Raw genomic sequence first — 17,183 nt, 5'->3', positions numbered from 1 at the left:
GACAATGACCCCAAACACCTCCAGGCTGTGTAAGGGCTATTTAACCAAGAAGGAGAGTGATGGGGTGCTACGCCAGATGACCTGGCCTCCACAGTCACCAGACCTGAACCCAATCGAGATGGTTTGGGGTGAGCTGGACCGCAGAGTGAAGGCAAAAGGGCCAACAAGTGCTGAGCATCTCTGGGAACTCCTTCAAGATTGTTGGAAGACCATTCCCGGTGACTACCTCTTGAAGCTCATCAAGAGAATGCCAAGAGTGTGCAAAGCAGTCATTAAAGCAAAAGGTGGCTACTTTGAAGAACCTAGAATATAAGACATAATTTCAGTTGTTTCACACTTTTTTGTTAAGTATATAATTCCACATATTTTAATTCATAGTTTTGATGCCTTCAGTGTGAATTTACAATTATCGTAGTCATGAAAATACAGAAAAATCTTTAAATGAGTAGATGTGTCTAATTTTAAAAAAAAATCCTCTGAAATCTTACAATTTTCATGCTGGCCTGTAAGACTCATCTTTATCTGATACTTAATTTGTAAATTTCACTATCCGGTTGTCATCTCCTTATTATAGAAATTCAACACTAAGATAACGCAGAATCTACCATTGATTATCGGTGATATCACAGATCACCACCTCCCCCTCCCTGTACAATATTCTCTGCACAGGTCACTGAGCATGTCTAGAAGACTTTCCCATCGGAGTCTGTGTGCGTGCCCAGACTATTGCAGTTCGGTCCCTGTGGATCCTATTGGGCATATCTCTGAATGCTATGGCTGTCCGCGTAATCCCGCACAGAGTATAGAATAAAAAATCTACATTGGAAACATAAAAAAATAATATATTCCAATAAAACCTATGAAATAGGTGATAAATGCTAGCCCAGCTGGGGGGTCTAATCACTGTTTCAGAAGGCCGTGGCTAGAAGGATGAATGGAGCGGCCGTCTAGCGTGCACATTAACCCTCCACTCAGTCTATGGCATCTAGAATATGATCACTTTTCCTGATACATAAAAACATTAAATCCTTTATAAATATGGCTCAGCATCCCAGGCGTTGTCCCACCGCACAGAGCTGACCAGAATACGGCCATTATCCAGTGATGACCTCGTACTGGTGACCTGATTGTGGTTTTAATCTATTTTAGTATGAAAACACACAAGTGAAACTATCGGAGCTGCAAATGACGTTCGAGAAAACCGAACAAGAAAAGCAAATGATCGCTGACGAGCTGAAACAATGTAAAGAGAACCTAAAGCTGCTGCAGGAGAAGGGGAATAATAATGTAAGTGCCGCCTCCATCATGCCGCTTGCAGTCGCCCCGCACCGGACTCCTGACCGCCATTATTATATGTGCTGTGGTTTACAAAGCACAGGTTGAAAATGACTTCACGTACTACCCATCATGCTTTACTTAATGTGCCGCAGCGTCTGTTGCAGGGCTGCCATTATTTGTTTTATTACATCACTGCTTATTATATATTATAGAACGGCTTTTCTTTTTTTTAGACATTCTGGAGATTTAAGTTGCGAGGCCAGCTATTCTTTGTAGACCGTGAATGTCATGACATTTTACCACCGTGCTGATACACGAGTCAGTCTAAGCGATGGCTATCTACCATTACTATCTACCCTCCCCCGGGGATCACAAATGCTCCCCGAGGGCGGATTTTTTATCCTGGGAGAACAAAATTATTGGGTGTGTTACTCAACATCCTCGATCCTTCCTTTTTGTTTTGTTTTTTCTCTCATTTATCGGGGAGAGTCGGAGTGCCTCCATACACCTTTTTCCATTTGAAAACAGAGAGGTCTGTCTACTTTTCTGTAACGTACATGGTAGTATTATACCGACTGAGCGACTATACATTTATCATGTATAGTTACCCTACTTGGTGTCCTGTTACCTCCTGTATGGAGACCACCATTCCGGTCTTCATGCTTCTGTGATGACCACCACAGTGGAAAGTGAACCACAGCACAAATAAGTGGGGAGATGTAATTCAGGCTTAACAAATCGCTCCCTATGCTGCTGCAGTGGCCATCTTGGATGCAGAGGGACCACATCGCTGATCTCTGAAGGCCAAAGGAGGTCACCAGGTAGGGTGATTGTACGTAGGATATGTGTACTCGCTTTTCATCATCAAGTTGGAGAGTCCCTTTAAAGGAAATCAGTCAGCAGATTTTTGCTTCCTCATCGGAGAGCAGCATGATGTAGGCAAAGAGAAGCTGAATCCAGTGATGTTTCATTCAGATTACTGGGTGCAGCCGTTCTGACACAATCAGAGCTTTAATATTTAGCATGAAGCAGAGCTGAGAAAGCTAGCCCCACCCACACCAGTGTGTGTACAATGTCCATAGGCAGTGAGCTGCTTATTACAGGAGAGGGGCGTTGCCTGACTAGTCCAGCAATGTCAATCTTAGTGATACATCTTTCACAGTTGCTAAACAGCACACACTTTGACAAGTGACACATCCCTGAATTCTGTGTTTCAGCCTCTATCTCCTGCTGTCTTAAGATTACATGGCAAATACCTGCTGACAGAATCCCTTTAAGAACCGGTTTATAAGAGCACAGTATGGCCACGTGCACCAATTTGATGGAGAGTTTAATGACCTGATACATTTTATTGAGAACTCTTCATATGGAATATGTTCTGTATAGGTATAGGGGAAACGAACGAAACAAGCCGGAACATAACAGACTCATTTTTCTTTAATAGTAAAAAATGAGTCGCGTTTGTGCAGATGGTAGTTTGCAGTGTGTGTCCTGTGGACGTGCATGTGATGTAACGTGCCCTGGATCGGTGAGCGATGCATGTGACGCCACTTGGTCTAGAAGCCTGGACACCACACCGTGCAGTCAGTGCTGCTAAGGCTCCATGATGAGGGACGATTACTCGCAAGGCTCGGATATTTTTGTGCTTGGGCACAACCCTAGGAGTCTTTGTTACATTTTTTTTTTTTGCATGACTTTTCATCCTCATTAGGAAACTTTGATGTCATGGAGTGGTAGCTGTCGTACAGTACTCTTGAAGTAATGGCACATGTGGACGTGTCCCCTCAAATTTACACACTTAAGTTTTATTTGCAATGTGAAACCTATTGGTACCTTTAATACGGTCATCCAGGAAGGGAATATAGAAAAAAATTTCTATATAAAATGTCACATATCAATTCAAAATACTTTTCATTAGCAAGTCATAATTGTTTTATTTTGGGAGGTATTCATTCTAGAATTAAAGTGGCCGCCACCTTTTTACATTTACTGAAATCCGTCAGTGGACTGTTATGTGTGCATGTGCAGTAGGAAGCTCCACTGTGGTGACTTAGTCATACCTTAACCTATACCATATATTGTCATTCACAATGACCTGGTGGAGAGCAGTCTCTTCTTACCTCCTCAGCACTGGTATCTCCAGTATTACATCAGAAAGACATGATGGACAGCAGTGTGTGCAGCATCTTCTTACCTCAGCACCATTGGTATCTCCAGTATTAGATCAGATAGACAGGGCGGACAACAGTGTGAGCAGCCTCTTTTTACCTCAGCACCATTGGTATCTCTAGTATTAGAGCAGAAAGACATAATGGACAGCAGTGTGACCATCCTCTTCTTACCTCAGGACTCATGGTATCTCTAGTATTAGAGCAGAAATACATGATGGACAGCAGTGTGAGCAGCATCTTCTTACCTCAGCACCCTTGGTATATCCAGTATTAGATCAGATGGACCGAGTGGTCACCAGTGTGAGCATCCTCTTCTTACCTCAGCACTCCTGGTATCTCCAGTATTAGAGCAGAAAGACATGATGTAAAGCAGTGTGAGCAGCATCTTCTTACCTCGGCACCAATGTATATCCAGTATTAGATCAGATAGACAGGGTGGAGAGCATTGTGAGCAGTCTCTTCTTACCTCCTCAGCACTGGTATCTCCAGTATTAGATCAGATGGACAGAGTGGACAACAGTGTGAGCAGCCTCTTTTTACCTCAGCACCCCCGGTATCTCCAATATTAGATCAGATAGACAGTGTGGACAGCAGTGTGAGCAGCCTCTTCTTACCTCAGTACTCCTCGTGTCTCCAGTGTTAGATCAGATAGACAGTGTGTACAGCAGTGTGAGCAGCCTCCTCTTGCCTCAATACCCCTGGTATCTCTAGAATTAGATAAAAAAGACCGGGTAGACAGCAGTGTGAGCAGCCTCTTCTTACCTCAGCACTCCTGGTATTTCCGGTATTTGATCAGAAAGACATGATGGACAGCAGTGTAAGCAGCCTCTTCTTACCTCGGTACTCCTGGTATCTCCAGTATTAGATCAGATAGACAGGGTGGACAGCAGTGTAAGCAGCCTCTTCTTACCTCAGTACTCCTGGTATCTCCAGTATTAGATCAGATAGACAGGGTGGACAGCAGTGTGAGCAGCCTCTTCTTACCTCAGCACTCCTGGTATTTCTGGTATTTGATCAGAAAGACATGATGGACGGCAGTGTGAGCAGTCTCTTCTTACCTCGGCACTCTTGGTATCTCCAGTATTAGATCAGATAGACAGGGTGGACAGCAATGTGAGTGGCCTCTTCTTACCTCAGCACCCCTGGTATCTCCAGTATTAGATAGACAGGGTAGACAGCAGTGTGAGCAGCCTCTTCTTACCTCCGCACTCCTGGTATTTCTAGTATTTGATCAGATAGACTGGGTGCACAGCAGTGTAATGAGACCGCGGTCATTTTATTTCTACAGTAATCACCTCCCTAGACAAATCAATTGTGATTTGCTAGTCAAAAGGTATTTAGGAAGTTATTTATAATGACATTTCTATTCACGGAAAATTCCTTAAACTTTAGCAATTAAAATGAAATCACATGTCGACAACTAGTCAAGGCCTAGTTCGATCCTCGGGAACTTCCATACTGAGCAGTCCTGTAGTCACGTTGTCACATGTTTGCCACCAGTTTGTGATGTGAGCAGTGATTGACACGTTGCTTTTTCACTGAATAACTGATGTTTGTGACTAAATCTGTCCACCATGTCTGTTCTGGCTGCACCAAATAAACATGAAGAATGTTCCTGGGGGTAAAAACAGAGGTGGTGATTCTCATAGAAAAAGCCTACAAGAGTTTATAGAAAGTGGGAGGCCGATGTCATGGCAAACAAAATGGAAATACCGTATTTTTCGGACCATAAGACGCACCCCAGGTTTCGACTGCAGAAAATTGGGGGGAAAAAAATCCTATTCAAACTTCCCTGATGCATTAAAGTTAGTGATAAAGGATGTTACCGATCTATTGTTAGTTTTTTCTCTTCAGTGTGTTTTATGCAAACACAAAGCTCGCCTACATATATGCACATATACACAAGCACGCTGCTCTACTACATATATGCACATAGACATTCACACATCTATGCACATATAGGCATACACACAGTTCTGCTACATATGCACATATAGGCATACACACAGTTCTGCTACATATGCACATATAGGCATACACACAGTTCTGCTACATATGCACATATAGGCATACACACAGTTCTGCTACATATGCACATATAGGCATACACACAGCTCTTCTATATAGGCACATATAGGCATACACACAGTTCTGCTACATATGCACATATAGGCATACACACAGTTCTGCTACATATGCACATATAGGCATATACACAGTTCTGCTACATATGCACATATAGGCATACACACAGCTCTTCTATATTGGCACATATAGGCATACACACAGTTCTGCTACATATGCACATATAGGCATACACACAGTTCTGCTACATATGCACATATAGGCATACACACAGCTCTTCTATATAGGCACATATAGGCATACACACAGTTCTGCTACATATGCACATATAGGCATACACACAGTTCTGCTACATATGCACATATAGGCATACACACAGCTCTTCTATATAGGCACATATAGGCATACACACAGCTCTTCTATATAGGCACATATAGCCATGCACACAGCTCCAGCTCTTCTGTAAAGGCACATATAGGCATACGCACAGCCCTGCTATATAGGCACATATATGCATACACACAGCTCTGCTACATATTCAGTTACAGGCACCCACACAGCTCTTCTATATAGGCATACACAGCTCTGCTACATAGGCACATACAGACACATATTTCTGCTATATAGGCACATATATACACACTTACAGGCACACACAGCTCTGCTACATATGCATTTACAGACGCACACACTGCTCTACTTTATAGGCACACACAGCTCTGCTACATATACACATATACGTGCACACACGCTATATTACCACACCTTGCAGTTCCTTTCATGACGTGAATCGCATGACTTGAAAGGTGCTGGAGTTAGTGAAGTGGAAGGTCCTTCATTCTGCGTGGGGTGTGCAGTCTCCGTGCAGTCCCTGGCAGCTTCCTCTCCTGCTCTGCATTGACCACATCCATCAGTATCGGGCAGGAGGAGAGCCGTTCTCTCTGTGATCAGGAAGGACTTGGTGTCTGCGTTCTCCTCCCATCACAGGAAGCTGCCTTCAGGCTATAAGACACGCTCACTTTCTAGCAAGAGTTTTTCTTGTTTAAAAGTTTGTCTTAAGTCCAAAAAATACGGTATACATTCCAATGGCCCAATGCACTGGCAGCTTCCGGTGGCCTCTTCCTGGGTCATTTCCAGAACTTCAGACTGTGGGCCGGGTTATTTTACCATTACTCCATGCTACATGTAATAAGTGTTTTTCCATTTACAGAGTTGACAGATCAGGTCAGAGATGATGTCGGTGATCATGGAAGTACAGATGTTTCCTTCTCTAACTTTCAACTTGGCTCAAGAAGTCTCCAGTTGAGGCGAATGAGATGAGCAGCTCGGGGGGGAAAAAAACATATGCATTACTTACTGCCCAAATTTGAACATCTTGTGCCAAGTGGAAAGGATAGAAAAGATGCCCACATATCCCAGCCAAAGGACCGTTACCCTGGCCTATCCCAGTGTGTTCTTACTGGTGTCCTCCAGACTTTATCTTCTAGTCTGGCGAGATTCTGGAACACCGGTCCATTCTGGAAATGAGGAGCTTCAGGAGCACATGCCAAAATTTGCTCCCCATGATTTGCATTACTAATCTATGAGATGTTCTGAATCCAATACTCGCAGGTTGATTGATCTGTGTCCGATCACGTTCTCTGGCTTTATGTTGATTGGAGCACCTGAGTGATTTTTAATATCCCTTCCCTTCTTCAGCCTTCCGCGTTACTTCCCGTCCCAGCCGTATTCTTCGGCGTATTCGTGGCTATCCTGTATTGGTGTTACGGCCTGTTGTGGTAGAGAAAGGTACACACTGCTCTTGTCTGTCCTCCACTGTCCACTACATGACCCATCTGTGTAACATTAGTGCATGGTCAGGTAGCAGGACGCGCTGTCCCCGCCAGACTAACCCGGGATTTACTAACCATTAACATCTGTCTGTCTCTTCCTGTGTGCGCTAAACACTGACTTCTCCTCCAGTATCGTCATCGTGGTCTCCGTGCTGGAAATGAAGCGTTCAGAAAGGCGGCAGAAGCTGCGCTGCTCTAGCAAATTGCCAAGATGGATACTACAGCAATAACGAGCCACTAAATAAATATTTACATGTCCTGTTTATATATCTTCAGTGAATGGGATATTGTTAGAATATATAGTCAATATGTTAGAGATGAGCCAATCAGGTCACTGGACCCAGGTCAGTAGTCTGTGCCGCACGCTGGACCAGATCCCTGCGATCCACTTCCTACCTGCCGGCATCCTTGGCTCATTTTTTTTGATGAAATAGAAAAATATATGTTGCAATCCAGCAAAAGGTAAAAGTTCATCTTTATTGAACCATCTCAATTAAAAAAAAACAAAAAAACGAGGCTAACGCGTTTTGGTCTCCGGTAAGTGTCCTTAGTAGTGATCAGCGAACGTGCTGGGATAAGGTGTTATCTGAGCATGCTCGAGTTCTAACCGACTGTCTTCAGTGTGCTCGAAAAATATGTTTGAGTCCCTGCTGCTGCATGTGTCATGGCTGTCGAGCAGCCGCCGGACTCGAACATATTCTTTGAGCACGCCGAAGTCTCTCTATTAGCACCCGAGCATGCTCAGATAACACCTTATCCGAGCTCGCTTATCACTATTAAGGGCACTTAAGTCAGAAGGTGTGCCAACGTGTGCATTTCGGACATCCTTAATCATGAAGTCATATAATTATGGTGTCTTGGGAATTGGAAACGCGTCAGCTACCAATGGTCTTTTGTTTTGTTTTTAGTTATTTTTCGCTTTCAATTTTTTATATTCCGCATAAATGAACTTTTACTTTTTTCTATGATGCTGGATTGCAAGTTATCATATGTTTACTCGACTATACCGGCCTGGAGATTACCGAGCATCATTGAAAGGAGGACGATTTGCGTTTTTCTTTGCGGTGGTGAGTCAGTATTTTACTTTTTTGATACATGCTCCTCTTATTTGATTAGCCGGCCTGGCGTAACATTGTCTGGGCGTCACACCACGACGGCTGTCACACCAGGCTGGCTAATCAAAAGAGGAGCTGTGGATGCCGGTAAGTATTAGGTGGATCCAGGGCGCCCATGAAATACTGGACCTGGGTCCTGCGAATCGATTCGCCCATCTCTAGCATTTATACTATATGGCTGCGGATTTGCTGCAGCTTTTAAACTTAATTTTTTTTTTGTTCTTTTATTCCCTGCATTCCTTACTTTTAATATAACGGGGGTGAAATCCGCAGTAAATCCATAGCAAAATTTCATGCAAGTCATTATTATTATGGATTTATTCTCCGAAGACCCCAATTGTTGTTTTTCTCCAGCTTCGATTCCTTTCTGAATGCTTTATCCCTTATACATTTCTTTAGCTTGAAATCATCATGGCATTTTTTCCTGAGTTTGTTCGTATGTTCTAATAACTCTCAGTAATCTGTGGAATAACACAATGTGGTATACCTAGCTGTGTGACCTATTAATATCCTGATATTATTTTTTACAGATCGCAGTTTACATTAGGGGTAGAGGATTATTCTGTTCATAAGAGAAGTCTTTCTTTAGAAACATGTTGGGGGGGGGGGGGTTATTTTATTTTTTGGTTCACTATTGGGACCTGATCCATGGGGGTCCTAGTTTCTTTAGAAGTAGAGAGGCGCCCTCATGCCCACCTCTCCATTCATCCTGTGGCCGCCTCACTGGCCCAGATTCCCAGTTCTGGAGATAGATACTTGTCCACAGCTGTCAGACACATTTATGGCGCATGCAATAATGTGCTATTAACCCTTTAAAACTAAGCAATAATAGCCATGCATGCATGCATTTGGTTACATAGCGTGCTGCTCAATGCTTTGTTCTTTCCATCAAATGCCCCCCAAACCGTTCTGAAGACCTGACACTAGTGGTGTAAACAGGATCTTAAGTCGAATGTTCTCCTCTTACCGATTCCTCCACTTTTTTCATGTCTGGGATCTTCATACCGGTTCCACGAGTAACGGCGGCGTTTCTGTGGCTTGCAAAGTTTCAGAAGTCGTTACGTCCCAGACCACCCCCCAGTGAAGGACTTCTTGTTCTTTAGGACCAGCCCCATGTCAACGTCTTCTTGCCGAAATCCTCATTGTGTCGATCATTTCTTATCCACATCATCCCTCCCCGTCATTTGGCGACATTATTCGCTTGCTATACTATAGTTTGGGCTGTGAGTCATTACTATCGGAGATGTATGAGTATAGGACTTTGTGTAGGGCAGGAATAAGCCCTGCATCTCTTTAGAAAAGGTGCTAAAAGGAATCTGTACTCTGTATAATCTGAGAGCAGCATAATGTAGAGGCAGAGACACTGATTCCAGCGATGTATCACTTACTGGACATCATTGTGCAGTTTTGATACAATCACTGTTTTCTCTGCTCTACATACACCAGTGCTCAGAAGGCTGAGCTCTGTATAACTCCGCCCACAAATGTAATTGGCAGCTTCCTGTTTACATTGTCAGCAAGCTGCCAATCGGTGATGGGGGCGGGGTTACACAGATAAACCTGACTGCTGTGCAGGTGACACCTAGTCCACTAGAGATAATCTCCTGCTGATAAACCACTGATTGTTTTGAAACTGCAACACACAGCTTAGTAAGTGACACATCCCTGAAATCAGGGTCTCTTGCTCTACATTATACTGCTCTCACATTAAATATATTAAAGGGAAAATTAGACAAGTATGTGGATAAAAACTGATATTCCGCTTCCGGACCTAACAAAGCAAAAGGTAATAAAGATGTATATTCCATTAAAGGATATTAACGCCGTCTTCTTCCCGCAGAGACAGTGGCCTTGGATGACCGGGATAGCGGTGTTGGTTGCTGTGACTGCCGTGATGCTGTACCCCGGCCTCAGCAGAGGCGCACCATGAGACCGCTTATCAAGCCATGTACCATCCTCCATCGAAGCCGGCAGACGCTCATGTTTGGAGAACACAAAACGGATCCTTACTCTTCCTTTTTACCTCTTAAAAAAAAAAAAACACAAAACAACAAACTAAAAAACTCAAACTCACAAATCTCTGAAAGAGATCCGTAGTAGGGCAATTGCTTTAAAACTGTAATATATGTATTTGTCCAACAGGGGAATAAACACATGACGTTATCCTACAGTAGGCAGAACCTTGCTTGCCACATTCATGGGATTCTTAAAGTCTAGTTTGGTGGTATTGGAAATACTTTTATGGCCTCCAGCAGGCTTCTTGGTACCAAATTATTTATGATGTTTTGGGTTTGTGGATGTTTTACTGTAGAATCTTATTGTAAAGAATGAAAGACTGTATTTTTATTATTATTTTAATTTTTTTTTTTGCCATAAAAAAAAATATACACTTAAAGTATGGCATTGATAAGCTGATCAGATTTGCCCACTTTTTCCCCCACATCGCAGAGGCGGTCCCAGTCTGCTCACTGCACACGTGATGAGCGAACGTGCTGGGATAAGGTGTTATCTGAGCATGCTCGGATGCTAAACGAGTGTCTTCGGCGTGCTCAAAAAATGTTTACCTCCCCGCAGCTGTTAAACAGACGCAACACATGCAGGGATTGCCTGATTGTTAGGCTTTCGAACAACCGCGAGACTTGCAGCCGCAGTGACTTGAACAAATATTTCAAGCACACAGAAGACACTGGTGGGACTTGAGCATCCTCATATAACACCTTATCTGCACGGTCGCTTGTCACTAGTGAGCACACAATGGCAGTCAACATATATGAGAATATGAAGGTGGTACAAACTACATGGATGCACAAAATACTTTTGGACCACTATTGGAGCAGATTTAATTCTTTTTAATCCCCACTATAAAAAGTAAGAAATAAACAGAATAATAATTAAAAAAGAGCAAAAATAATACAACCTAGATATCTATACAATCCTCCAGCCCCACCTGACTCCTGGTATTCGTCTGGTCCAGAAAATGTTGTTTCTCCTAACCAAACCTGTGTGATGATGTAACGAAACAGGCGAGAGCCGTCCCTTTAAGAAAATGTTCGCTAGAACCTAATGGGATACAGTGACTATTTATTAGCTGTTTATACTTGAAGGAAACGAAAAAGCAAAACATTTTCAGATGAAGATAAAAATGTATATTTTTGTTGGGGAAAGTAATGTCTTTGGCCTCTGAGGTGTGCTTCACCCCCCAAGTATAGTCTTAAAGGCAAGGAGCAAGAAAAACGGACAGCTGTTCACTAATGGCTACCGATATCACTTAGGCTGGGTGTAGGCAGTCGTATTAAAAAAAAAAAATAGGAGTAGGAGCTGCTGAATTCCACGATACCCAATAAGTTCTGCTGTATATCAACGAGGCTGAATTTGCCCTGTAAGTGGGGCTAATATACCGGCCCCAGTTAACAGGGGAAATCAGATTGAAAAAAAAAAAAAAGGATTTAAATGTTAAAATGCTCCCCCAAAAGTCTTTTATGACCTAAAGGAAACAACGTGTAAAATATATGAAAAGCAGAGCAAAAATGAAAAAAAAAAAAAAAAAAATCATTATTAGCCATACCGCTTTAGAGAAGAAATGTGTCCGATATATAAAAATAATTTATATGGAAAGGGGAGCAAAATTTAGTAGGCCAAAAAACAAAAAAAATAAATAAAATATAATGTGAAAAACAGACAGATTTCCTTAATTTTTCCACAGATAAACAAACAAAAATGCATTCGGAAATCCCAAAAATTAGGCCCCATCGATCATGAAAAGGAAGCTTCAAAAATTTTTAATATTCAAACTACAAATAAAGAGGACAGCTGTATGAACCTCGTTTATGAAAAATACCCAGAATGTGCCTGGTTAGGAACAGGAGAAAATGGCCTGGTCTTTAATTGGTTAAAGCTTGTACGAGATGAAAGGTGTCATTAATGTTACTTAATAGGCCATGTCCACCTTTACACATTTAAAAAAAATATATATATCGTATATACTCGAGTATAAGCCGACCCCCCCTAATTTTGCCACAAAAAACTAGAAAAACTTAATGACTCGAGTATAAGCCTAGGGTGGGAAATGCAGCAGCTACCGGTAAATGTCAAAAGTAAAAATAGATTCCAATAAAAGTAAAATGAATTGAGACATCAGTAGGGTAAGTGTTTTTGAATATCCATATTGAATCAGGAGCCCCATATAATGCTCCATACAGTTCATGATGGCCCCATAAGATGCTCCATATTAAAATATGCCCCATATAATGCTGCATAAAAGGTTAATAAGGGCCCCATAAGATGCTCCATATACACAATTGCCCCATATAGTGCTGCACAAACCTTGATTATGGCCCCATAAGATGCTCCATACAGACACTTGCCCCATATAATGCTGCACAAATGTTATGGCTCCATATAGTTCTGCACAAATGTTATGGCTCCATTTAGTGCTGCACAAATGTTATGGCCCCATATAATGCTGCACAAACCTTATGGCCCCATAGATGCCCCATACAGACACTTGCCCCATTTGCTGTTGCTGCGATAAAAAAAAAATAATCACATACTCACCTCTCCGTCGCTCTGGCCCCCGACACTTTCAATAGTTACCTGCTCCTCGTTCCGGTGCGGCTCCATCTTCCGCACTGACGTTCAGCAGAGGGCGCGCACTAACCATGTCACTGCGCCCTCTGACCTGAGCGTCACTGCTGAAGACAGAGCGACGCACGGAACGAGGAAAGGTGACTATCGCGCAGCGCTCCCCCTCCCTGTATACTCACCTGGTCCTGGCGCGGTGCAGTCCCTGCTTCCCCGACGCCCCAGCTTCTTCCTGTACTGAGCAGTCACCGTTCCCACTCATTACAGTAATGAATATGCGGCTCCACCTCTATGGGAGGTGGAGCCGCATATTCATTACTGTAATGAGTGGTACCATGTGACCGCTCAGTACAGGAAGAAGCTGGGGCGCCGGGGAAGCAGGGACCACGCCAAGAGTAGGTGAGTATACATACATACATACATACATATATATATACACACACACACACACACACACACACACACACACACACACACACACCTACCTATATAAAAATTTTTTTTTAAAAATATGTAAACTAAAACCCTTCCGTTCTGTGTCTGCAGCTCCTATGCAGATCTGTGTGTGTCTGTAGTCTACCAACAAGCCTTGTGTAGTTTGTTACCTTTTTCTTTATCCCCTACTACTTGCTAGCATAAACACGGTAGGTTAGTATATATCAAAGGAACCAGCAGGAAATAGGAGCGGAGTCTGACTACGTTGTTTGTAGTCTGTAACCATGGTGACCCATATGTTTGCATATGAGTTGAAAACCCGTAAGCTTTTTTTAAAATTTTTTTTCTCATTTGACCTATGAAAACGTGTTGCTCTGGTGGTCCTCCTGAACGTGGGGGTTATTTTTGTGCAGAAAAAGCTGTCGATCTCATGATCTTACCATGCTGTGTATGAAACGCCCGCCTGAAGCCTCAACTCTTGTTCTGCTGCCTGTGACCCCCGGGATGTAATCCGCTGCTGGTAGAGTGGAAGGGAAGAGCCATGTGATCCTGTTATGTGATCCTGTTTTGACGAGCCGTGACGCTAATCAGATATGCGGGACTCGTGGATGACCTGTAAATGCTTCATTCATCTGGATTGTTCGTGTTTTTTGTTTTGTTTTTTTTAATATTTTTTTTTGGAAACCAGGGCTAAATTTCCTCACCTGATCAAAGCTGTAGGACTGGATTCATCAGGGGCCAAAACTGATTGAAACCCGTGCACATAGTATCCATATGTAAAGGCTGTGTTCTCCATTATCATGTCCCAATCATGTAAGATACTTTTTTTTTTTTTTATGTACTTCTCTTCTTGCGGACTACGTTAGACTTGGGCGCCCCCATATCATCGTGGGATTCACGACTCGCGGACCTCCCGTTCTACCCCTAGGATTTCTGTACAGATCTCATAGTGATTATTGAATTAAAAACGTCCTCCTGTCCCCCATTATTCCCCTCCGCATTTGTAGTGACGCAAAGACCCCCCACCCCGACGCGTTCTCGCACATTTTCATGCCACATCACTACACCTTGTAAATGCCTGGGCTGGCCGCACATCCACTGTGCACTGTGTACATAGTATCAGCGGAATATGAGGAGGTTCGGGGGTCTACCGTTCCCTGGTAAGTGGGTTTCCGATGGTCGGAGAGCTTCCTTGGTGGATATTTTTTGAAGAAATAAAACAAAAACATAAACCTGTTTTTTCTTTTTCCATTCTAATAATTTCTAGTATATGAAAACTTTTTTCAATCATTGGTGGTCGTTCGCTGCATGGGGCCGCATTAACGCAATCATCGCCAGTCGTGGTGCTGCAATCATCAGCCGTCCGGTGCCCGTTTTACAAAAAAAAAAAAGTCTGTCGGCAGAAAACGACTGTTCAGACCAAGCACATCTGCAAACAATAAAAAAAAAAAACAATTAAGCAGCACCTACTCGTTTTCTTTCTATCTCCACGTTGATCCACTTCTGTACAGGAGTCCGAGGTAGGTGAAGAAGGTCTCAGATTGCCTGGGCTTTGTTTGGACAGTCATTTTCTGCTGACAGTCTCCCTATTTGTTGCTGATGGCTGCAGCTCCTGACTCCATGCGTCGTGGTATCAGACAAGCCGATATATGTTCATGTGTGTTTGCTAGATAGCACGCTGCCTTCAGATCTCTCGTCTATTGCTGGATGTTCATAGACAGAAGCATAGGAATCTATAGGATAATCCTTCTAGCCACGTCCACCGCAGTTTCCTTCGCGGGAGATTTTTTTTTTTTGCGGTTTTTGGACTGGCACGTGCACATAACATGCGTTTCTCATTAACTCTCCACCACCGCAAGCCACCCCAACCACGACCCTCCTATGCCAGTGGTACCCGGTACCTCTTGTATATAGGTTATTGCAAATATTGTTCTGAAACGCTACGAAGAAAAGGTTCAGAATGACATTTTTTTAAAGTAAATAATTTGTTTTAAATCTATTTTGTAAAGATATAAAAAAAAAATGGTTCCATAGAATCTCTGGAGCACAGATTACAGATTAAACTATTTGCACTAACAATTGTGATGTGCATGATTTAATAAATAACTTTACTCTGGAATTTCCACGTGGCGAGTTTATTTTGTTGATGTGGATGTGTGAGAAGTGTCACTAATGATTGAAACGCATCAATATGCTATTTCATAGCTGGCGTGGTTATAGCTAATTTTCTGTTTCATTAATATAGTTTATATTAACATTTTATGTTAATATATTATGATTTTAATATAAATATATTTTATATTAGTAAATTTTATTATATTCATGTGTATGTTATAAATATATTAATGTTTTATTATATATTAATAAAATATACTAATATAAATAGATTAATAAAGTATAAACATAGTAATAAATATATTATATTAATATATTGTTTTATTATATTAGTATAGTAATATTTTATTAATATATATTTATTTTTAATGTTTATATTTTTATAGTAGTATATTTCTTAATATTATTTCATTGTATTATATACAGTACAGAGATGGATATATAAATCTCTTTTTTTTTTTTTTTTTTTGCATATGAGAAAATCATTGGTGTCTGGGCCTCAGCGTGACCATCATTTTAATGTTTCGTAAATCAATAGTACGCATGAAAATAAGAAACTTTGTAATTTATTGTAGCGTAGAAATCTTTCTCTGCCTAGATCTCTCGCTCTCGATTCATGGATAAAATCTGTACTTGGCGAATGTACATTTTCTCGTTACTGACTGACAGTTGGTGCTTGTAAAATTCTATGGAGGGTGAAGAAGCCAGAGAACGACAGATGTTCTGGTGCAAGTTCTCCGTAGAACTTTATGAGCACCAACAGTCTCAGTAATGGGAAAATCTGTAGTCAATGAATAATTGTTACCCTTGAATTGAGAATGAATGAGCAGTCCAGGAGGAGAAAGAAGCAGATGTGTAATAAGAGATGTCAGAGTTTCTTATTTTAATTTATGCTATTGCTTTATGAAAATAAAAACATAACACATTACTTCTTAAGCCTGAACTAAGAGGATCCTAGAGAAGGACTTGTGGCCATTATACAGAAGCTAAAACCTCACATTACAGCTGTCTGAATGAGGCTTTTAGGCCATTCCTTTACGTGTGCGCTTCAAATGGGCAAAAGTATGGAACATAGAAGACCTATTAAGATGGCTGTAGATATGTAAGTGTTCGCATGGCGTTGTAGGTGCTTGTCACCCTACAGAAAAGAAAAAAAACATGGAGATTCTGTAAAAAAAATTGCCAAGCACATCAGATCTCTATAAGTGGTGAAAAAAAAGTGTGTGTGACAAGCACATCTAGGTAGGAACCTCATCTGTATGGAGAACCTCAAGGCTGCATATAGACATAGTTATTAAGGTTGAAGGAAGACTATATGTCCATCTAGTTCAACCCACAGCCTAACCTAACATGCCCTAACATGTTGATCCAGAGGAAGGCAAAAAAAACCCATGTGGCAAAGAGTAAGCTCCACATTGGGGAAAAAAATTCCTTCCAGACTCCACATACGGCAATCAGACTAGTTCCCTGGATCAACGCCCTATCAAGGAATCTAGTGTATATACCCTGTAACATTATACTTTTCCAGAAAGGTATCCAGTCCCCTCTTAAATTTAAGTAATGAATCACTC

The 17,183-nt window shown here is 41.9% G+C and overlaps 1 protein-coding gene across 7 annotated transcripts in view; it reads left to right on the top strand.

The window, feature by feature from the left end:
• SLMAP (sarcolemma associated protein) overlaps window positions 1-10,651 on the top strand; it is a 105,810-nt gene extending 95,159 nt beyond the window's left edge. For 4 of the 7 annotated variants that reach the window (XM_069736667.1, XM_069736670.1, XM_069736669.1 and 1 more), the window contains 2 exons: window positions 1,150-1,287; window positions 10,322-10,651. In XM_069736667.1, the coding sequence (XP_069592768.1) occupies window positions 1,150-1,287; window positions 10,322-10,411 (228 nt within the window). In that variant the 3' untranslated portion in view covers window positions 10,412-10,651. Of the gene's footprint in view, window positions 1-1,149; window positions 1,288-7,232; window positions 7,323-10,321 lie in introns of all 7 variants that reach the window. The other 3 variants (XM_069736668.1, XM_069736666.1, XM_069736671.1) reach the window with 1 other exon arrangement.
• Window positions 10,652-17,183: the final 6,532 nt, after the last annotated feature.

The sequence above is a fragment of the Ranitomeya imitator genome, chromosome 8 (genome assembly GCF_032444005.1).
Source record: "Ranitomeya imitator isolate aRanImi1 chromosome 8, aRanImi1.pri, whole genome shotgun sequence".
NCBI classification, from domain to species: domain Eukaryota; kingdom Metazoa; phylum Chordata; class Amphibia; order Anura; family Dendrobatidae; genus Ranitomeya; species Ranitomeya imitator.
This window is presented reverse-complemented; position numbering and strand designations above follow the sequence as displayed.